Source organism: Chiloscyllium punctatum, chromosome 12 (genome assembly GCF_047496795.1).
Source record: "Chiloscyllium punctatum isolate Juve2018m chromosome 12, sChiPun1.3, whole genome shotgun sequence".
NCBI lineage: Eukaryota > Metazoa > Chordata > Chondrichthyes > Orectolobiformes > Hemiscylliidae > Chiloscyllium > Chiloscyllium punctatum.
Window position 1 is genome coordinate 51,957,390 of NC_092750.1, and position 7,779 is coordinate 51,965,168.

General features: G+C 69.6%; 1 protein-coding gene across 1 annotated transcript in view; it reads left to right on the forward strand.

Moving 5' to 3' along the window:
- Positions 1–353: 353 nt before the first annotated feature.
- Positions 354–7,779, forward strand: part of ppp4r2b (protein phosphatase 4, regulatory subunit 2b) — a 94,081-nt gene continuing 86,655 nt past the window's right edge. The window contains exons 1-2 of the mRNA XM_072582590.1: positions 354–451; positions 572–653. Coding sequence (XP_072438691.1) covers positions 418–451; positions 572–653 — 116 coding nt within the window. The 5' untranslated portion in view covers positions 354–417. The remainder of the gene's footprint in view (positions 452–571; positions 654–7,779) is intronic.

The following is a 7,779-nucleotide window of genomic DNA, read 5'->3' on the forward strand; positions in this document are numbered from 1 at the left end:
AGTCAGGCAGCATCCAGACCTGCTGTGCTTTTCTAGCACCACTCTAATCTAAAATCTGCTGCATGGTTCCATCCCACTGCCCGTCTACTGGGGAGAGGCACGTGCCTGTGAACTTCACCTGAGGGACGCACGCATGCGCAGCGCCTCCTCCGCTTTGGGGGGGAAGGCGGACGGGGTGACGTCACCACGTCATGCATCGGTGGATGACGCCATCGCGCAGTGCGGTGGGGTGACGTCAGCGGGCGGCGCCATGTTGTGTGTTTCACCCAGTGCCGGGGCCGCTGAGTGCTGAAAGGAGGCGGAGGGGGGGGGTGGGGGGAAACTTTATTCGGCGGTACTCTGGTTCCCGCTGACTGGCACCGGGGTTGGGGGGGGGGAGGGTGGGAAGGGGGAATTGGTTTTAGTTGCACCTCCAAGATGGAGCCCGAAAGCCTCCTGGAAGCTCTGGCAGGTCAGTGGCGGCGAACCAACATATTTGTCGCTGGTTGGTGTCTCACCGGGGGCTGGGAGTCCCTGTGGCCTCCGCTGTGATTAACCTGGGCCGTGTCTGTGTTGTCTTCCCCACCGACAGATTTCGAGAAGAAATCCAAGAAGGAAGTATCGTCGCTGCTGGACCAGTTCCTTTGTCATGTCGCTAAGACTGGAGAAACCCTGTGAAGTGAAATACACAGAGAGAGAGAGAGAGAGGGGGGGCCCTGAGGCCTCGGGGCAGACAGGGCGCTGAGGCCTGGGGAAAGGGGGAGGGGAAAACCAGGGAACTCAAGTCTATTCTCAACCCTCCCACACACCGCCCGCCCCCTGTACCTCCCGCTCGCCATCTCTCCCCCCCTTTCCCCATCTCTTCCCCCCCCCCCCCGTTCCCCGTCTCGTCCCCCCCCCCCGTTCCCCATCTCTTCCCCCCCCGTTCCCCATCTCTCCCCCCCTTTCCCCATCTCTTCCCCCCCCCCCCGTTCCCCGTCTCTTCCCCCCCCCGTTCCCCATCTCTTCCCCCCCGTTCCCCATCTCTTCCCCCCCCGTTCCCCATCTCTTCCCCCCCCCGTTCCCCATCTCTTGCCCCCCGTTCCCCATCTCTTGCCCCCCCGTTCCCCATCTCTTCCCCCCCCGTTCCCCATCTCCCCCCCCCCCGTTCCCCATCTCCCCCCCCCCGTTCCCCATCTCTCCCCCCCCGTTCCCCATCTCTCCCCCCCCCCCCCGTTCCCCATCTCTTCCTTCCCCCCCCCGTTCCCCATCTCTTCCCCCCCCCCGTTCCCATCTCTTCCCCCCCCGTTCCCCATCTCTTCCCCCCCCCGTTCCCCATCTCTTCCCCCCCCCGTTCCCCATCTCTTGCCCCCCGTTCCCCATCTCTTGCCCCCCCGTTCCCCATCTCTTCCCCCCCCCGTTCCCCATCTCCCCCCCCCGTTCCCCATCTCCCCCCCCCCCCGTTCCCCATCTCTCCCCCCCCCGTTCCCCATCTCTCCCCCCCCCCCGTTCCCCATCTCTCCCCCCCCCCCGTTCCCCATCTCTTCCCCCCCCCGTTCCCCATCTCTTCCCCCCCCCGTTCCCCATCTCTTCCTTCCCCCCCCGTTCCCCATCTCTTCCCCCCCCCGTTCCCCATCTCTTCCCCCCCCGTTCCCCATCTCTTCCCCCCCCCGTTCCCCATCTCTTCCCCCCCCCCGTTCCCCATCTCTTCCCCCCCCCGTTCCCCATCTCTTCCCCCCCCCGTTCCCCATCTCTTCCCCCCCGTTCCCCATCTCTTCCCCCCCGTTCCCCATCTCTTCCCCCCCCGTTCCCCATCTCTTCCCCCCCCCGTTCCCCATCTCTTCCCCCCCCCCCGTTCCCCATCTCTTCCCCCCCCCGTTCCCCATCTCTTCCCCCCCCCCCGTTCCCCATCTCTTCCCCCCCCGTTCCCCATCTCTTCCCCCCCCGTTCCCCATCTCTTGCCCCCCCCCGTTCCCCATCTCTTGCCCCCCCCGTTCCCCATCTCTTGCCCCCCCGTTCCCCATCTCTTGCCCCCCCGTTCCCCATCTCTTGCCCCCCCCGTTCCCCATCTCTTGCCCCCCCGTTCCCCATCTCTTGCCCCCCCCGTTCCCCATCTCTTGCCCCCCCGTTCCCCATCTCTTGCCCCCCCGTTCCCATCTCTTGCCCCCCCCGTTCCCCATCTCTTGCCCCCCCGTTCCCCATCTCTTGCCCCCCCCGTTCCCCATCTCTTGCCCCCCCGTTCCCCATCTCTTGCCCCCCCCGTTCCCCATCTCTTGCCCCCCCGTTCCCATCTCTTGCCCCCCCCGTTCCCCATCTCTTGCCCCCCCCCGTTCCCCATCTCTTGCCCCCCCCGTTCCCCATCTCTTGCCCCCCCCGTTCCCCATCTCTTGCCCCCCCCGTTCCCCATCTCTTGCCCCCCCCGTTCCCCATCTCTTGCCCCCCCGTTCCCCATCTCTTGCCCCCCCCGTTCCCATCTCTTGCCCCCCCCGTTCCCATCTCTTGCCCCCCCCGTTCCCCATCTCTTGCCCCCCCCGTTCCCCATCTCTTGCCCCCCCGTTCCCCATCTCTTGCCCCCCCGTTCCCCATCTCTTGCCCCCCCCGTTCCCCATCTCTTGCCCCCCCCCGTTCCCCATCTCTTGCCCCCCCCGTTCCCCATCTCTTGCCCCCCCCGTTCCCCATCTCTTGCCCCCCCCGTTCCCCATCTCTTGCCCCCCCCGTTCCCCATCTCTTGCCCCCCCGTTCCCCATCTCTTGCCCCCCCGTTCCCCATCTCTTGCCCCCCCCGTTCCCCATCTCTTGCCCCCCCCGTTCCCCATCTCTTGCCCCCCCGTTCCCCATCTCTTGCCCCCCCGTTCCCCATCTCTTGCCCCCCCCGTTCCCATCTCTTGCCCCCCCCGTTCCCCATCTCTTGCCCCCCCCGTTCCCCATCTCTTGCCCCCCCCGTTCCCCATCTCTTGCCCCCCCCGTTCCCCATCTCTTGCCCCCCCGTCCCCATCTCTTGCCCCCCCCGTTCCCCATCTCTTGCCCCCCCCGTTCCCCATCTCTTGCCCCCCCCGTTCCCCATCTCTTGCCCCCCCGTTCCCCATCTCTTGCCCCCCCGTTCCCCATCTCTTGCCCCCCCCGTTCCCATCTCTTGCCCCCCCCGTTCCCCCATCTCTTGCCCCCCCCGTTCCCCATCTCTTGCCCCCCCCGTTCCCCATCTCTTGCCCCCCGTTCCCCATCTCTTGCCCCCCCGTTCCCCATCTCTTGCCCCCCCGTCCCAGTCTCTTGCCCCCCCCCCCGTTTCCCCGTCTCTCCCCCCCCCGTTCCCCGTCTCTCCCCCCCCGTTCCCCGTCTCTCCCCCCCCCCGTTCCCGTCTCTCCCCCCCCCGTTCCCCGTCTCCCCCCCCCCGTTCCCCGTCTCTCCCCCCCCCGTTCCCCGTCTCTCCCCCCCCCGTTCCCCGTCTCTCCCCCCCCGTTCCCCGTCTCTCCCCCCCCCGTTCCCCGTCTCTCCCCCCCCGTTCCCCGTCTCTCCCCCCCCCGTTCCCCGTCTCTCCCCCCCCCGTTCCCCGTCCTCTCCCCCCCCGTTCCCCGTCTCTCCCCCCCCCGTTCCCCGTCTCTCCCCCCCCCGTTCCCCGTCTCTCCCCCCCCCGTTCCCCGTCTCTCCCCCCCCCGTTCCCCGTCTCTCCCCCCCCCGTTCCCCGTCTCTCCCCCCCCCGTTCCCCGTCTCTCCCCCCCCCGTTCCCGTCTCTCCCCCCCCCGTTCCCCGTCTCTCCCCCCCCCCGTTCCCCGTCTCTCCCCCCCCGTTCCCCGTCTCTCCCCCCCCCCGTTCCCCGTCTCTCCCCCCCCCGTTCCCCGTCTCTCCCCCCCCCCGTTCCCCGTCTCTCCCCCCCCGTTCCCCGTCTCTCCCCCCCCCGTTCCCCGTCTCTCCCCCCCCGTTCCCGTCTCTCCCCCCCCCGTTCCCCGTCTCTCCCCCCCCGTTCCCCGTCTCTTCCCCCCCGTTCCCCGTCTCTTCCCCCCGTTCCCCGTCTCTTCCCCCCCGTTCCCCGTCTCTTCCACCCCCGTTCCCCCGTCTCTTCCACCCCCGTTCCCCGTCTCTTCCACCCCCGTTCCCCGTCTCTTCCACCCCCGTTCCCCCGTCTCTTCCACCCCCGTTCCCCCGTCTCTTCCACCCCCGTTCCCCCGTCTCTTCCACCCCGTTCCCCCGTCTCTTCCACCCCCGTTCCCCCGTCTCTTCCACCCCCGTTCCCCCGTCTCTTCCACCCCCGTTCCCCCGTCTCTTCCACCCCCGTTCCCCCGTCTCTTCCACCCCCGTTCCCCGTCTCTTCCACCCCCGTTCCCCCGTCTCTTCCACCCCCGTTCCCCCGTCTCTTCCACCCCCGTTCCCCCGTCTCTTCCACCCCGTTCCCCCGTCTCTTCCACCCCCGTTCCCCCGTCTCTTCCACCCCCGTTCCCCCCGTCTCTTCCACCCCGTTCCCCCGTCTCTTCCACCCCCGTTCCCCCGTCTCTTCCACCCCCGTTCCCCCGTCTCTTCCACCCCCGTTCCCCGTCTCTTCCACCCCCGTTCCCCCGTCTCTTCCACCCCCGTTCCCCGTCTCTTCCACCCCCGTTCCCCCCGTCTCTTCCACCCCCGTTCCCCCCGTCTCTTCCACCCCCGTTCCCCCGTCTCTTCCACCCCCGTTCCCCCGTCTCTTCCACCCCCGTTCCCCCGTCTCTTCCACCCCCGTTCCCCGTCTCTTCCACCCCCGTTCCCCCGTCTCTTCCACCCCCGTTCCCCCGTCTCTTCCACCCCCGTTCCCCGTCTCTTCCACCCCCGTTCCCCGTCTCTTCACCCCCGTTCCCCCGTCTCTTCCACCCCCGTTCCCCCGTCTCTTCCACCCCCGTTCCCCCGTCTCTTCCACCCCCGTTCCCCCGTCTCTTCCACCCCCGTTCCCCCGTCTCTTCCAACCCCGTTCCCCGTCTCTCTTCCACCCGTTCCCCGTCTCCCCCCCCGCTCTCCCCCGTTCCCCGTCTCTCTTCCTCCCCCGTTCCCGTCTCCCCCCCCCCCCGTTCCCCGTCTCTCTTCCTCCCCCCCCGTTCCCCGTCTCTCTTCCTCCCCGTTCCCCGTCTCTCTCCTCCCCGTTCCCCGTCTCTCTCCTCCCCCGTTCCCCGTCTCTCTTCCTCCCCGTTCCCCGTCTCTCTTCCTCCCCCGTTCCCCGTCTCTCTTTTCCCCCCCATTCCCCGTCTCTCTTTTCCCCCCCCATTCCCTGTCTCTCTTTTCCCCCCCATTCCCCTGTCTCTCTTTTCCCCCCCCGTTCCCCGTCTCTCTTCTCCCCCCCCCCGTTACCCGTCTCTCTTTCCCCCCCGTTCCCCGTCTCTCTTTCCCCCCCCCCCCCGTTCCCCGTCTCTCTTCCCCCCCCCCCCCCGTTCCCCGTCTCTTCCCCCCCCCCCGTTCCCTGTCTGTTTCCACCCCCGTTCCCCATCTCTCTCCCCTCGCCGTTCCCCATCTCTCCCTTCGCTGTCCCCCCGTTCCCCGTCTCTTCCCCCCCTCCCCGTTCGCCGTCTCTTCCCCCCCTCCCGTTCGCCGTCTCTTCCCCCCCATTCCCCATCTCTCTCCCCCCCCCCCCCCCGTTCCCCGTCTCTCTTCCCCCCCCGTTCCCCGTCTCTCTTCCCCCCCCGTTCCCCGTCTCTCTTCCCCCCCCGTTCCCCGTCTGTCTCTTCCCCCCCCCGTTCCCCGTCTGTCTCTTCCCCCCCCGTTCCCCGTCTGTCTCTTCCCCCCCCCCCGTTCCCCGTCTGTCTCTTCCCCCCCCCCGTTCCCCGTCTCTCTTCCCCCCCGTTCCCCGTCTCTCTTCCCCCCCCGTTCCCCGTCTCTCTTCCCCCCCCGTTCCCCGTCTCTCTTCCCCCCCCGTTCCCCGTCTGTCTCTTCCCCCCCCCGTTCCCCGTCTCTCTTCCCCCCCGTTCCCCGTCTCTCTTCCCCCCCGTTCCCCGTCTCTCTTCCCCCCGTTCCCGTCTCTCTTCCCCCCGTTCCCCGTCTCTCTTCCCCCCCCCGTTTCCCCGTCTCTCTTCCCCCCCGTTCCCCGTCTCTCTTCCCCCCCCGTTCCCCGTCTCTCTTCCCCCCCCGTTCCCCGTCTCTCTTCCCCCCCCGTTCCCCGTCTCTCTTCCCCCCCGTTCCCCGTCTCTCTTCCCCCCCGTTCCCCGTCTCTCTTCCCCCCCGTTCCCCGTCTCTCTTCCCCCCCCCCGTTCCCCGTCTCTCTTCCCCCCCCCCGTTCCCCGTCTCTCTTCCCCCCCCCCGTTCCCCGTCTCTCTTCCCCCCCCCCGTTCCCCGTCTCTCTTCCCCCCCCCCCGTTCCCCGTCTCTCTTCCCCCCCCCCGTTCCCCGTCTCTCTTCTCCCCCCCCGTTCCCCGTCTCTCTTCTCCCCCCCCCCCCCCGTTCCCCGTCTCTCTTCCCCCCCGTTCCCCGTCTCTCTTCCCCCCCGTTCCCCGTCTCTCTTCTCTCCCCCCCCCCCCCGTTCCCCATCGCTCCTCCCCGTTCCCCATCTCTTCCCCCCCCCCCGTCCCCACCCCCGTCCCCCATCTCTTCCCCTCCCACCCCCTTCCCCATCTCTTCCCCCCCCCCCCTTCCCCATCTCTTCCCCCCCCCTTCCCCATCTCTTCCCCCCCCCACCCCCGTTCCCCATCGCTCCCCCCCCACCCCCGTTCCCTATCTCTTCTCCCCATCGCTCCCCCCCCACCCCCGTTCCCATCGCTCCCCCCCCACCCCGTTCCCCATCGCTCCCCCCCACCCCCGTTCCCCATCCCCCCCCCTTCCCCATCTCTTCCCCCCCCCACCCCCGTTCCCCATCGCTCCCCCCCCGTTCCCCATTCGCTCCCCCCCCCACCCCCGTTCCCCATCGCTCCCCCCCCACCCCCGTTCCCCATCGCTCCCCCCCCACCCCCGTTCCCCATCGCTCCCCCCCCACCCCCGTTCCCCATCGCTCCCCCACCCCCGTTCCCCATCGCTCCCCCCACCCCCGTGTCTTCCCCCCCCATCCCCGTTCCCCATCGCTCCCCCCCCCCCCGTGTCTTCCCCCCCCCCGTGTCTTCCCCCCCCGTGTCTTCCCCATCGCTCCCCCCCACCCCCCGTTCCCATCGCTCCCCCCCCACCCCCGTTCCCCATCGCTCCCCCCACCCCCGTGTCTTCCCCCCCCGTGTCTTCCCCATCGCTCCCCCCCCACCCCCGTTCCCCATCGCTCCCCCCCCCCCGTGTCTTCCCCCCCCCCGTGTCTTCCCCCCCCCGTGTCTTCCCCCCCCATCCCCGTTCCTCCCCCCCCATCCCGTTCCTTCCCCCCCCCATCCCCGTTCCTTCCCCCCCCCATCCCCGTTCCCATTCTCCCCCCCCCGTTCCCATTCTCACCCCCCCTCCTGTCGCCATCCTCACCCCCCCCAGCTCCCTTCGCCATCCTCACCCCTCCTGCTCTCTTCGCCATCCTCACCCCCCCCCTCCTGTCACCATCCTCACCCCCCCCTCCTGTCGCCATCCTCACCCCCCTCCTCCTGTCGCCATCCTCACCCCCTCCTCCTGTCACCATCCTCACCCCCCCCTCCTGTCACCATCCTCACCCCCCCCTCCTGTCACCATCCTCACCCACCCTCTCCCGTCGCCATCCTCACCCGCCCTCCACTCCCTTTGCCATCCTCATCTCCCCCGCTCCCTTACAATCCTCACCCCCCCCCCCACCGCTTTAGCCATCCTTCTCATACCAACCACCCACAGCCACTCAGCTCTCTCCACCCGCCCGCCTGCCCGCAACCCCTCAGCTCCCTCTTTTCTTCGACAGGAGTGGTGTAACTTGCATCAGTTGATTCCTGTTCAGTGTTTTGGTCTTC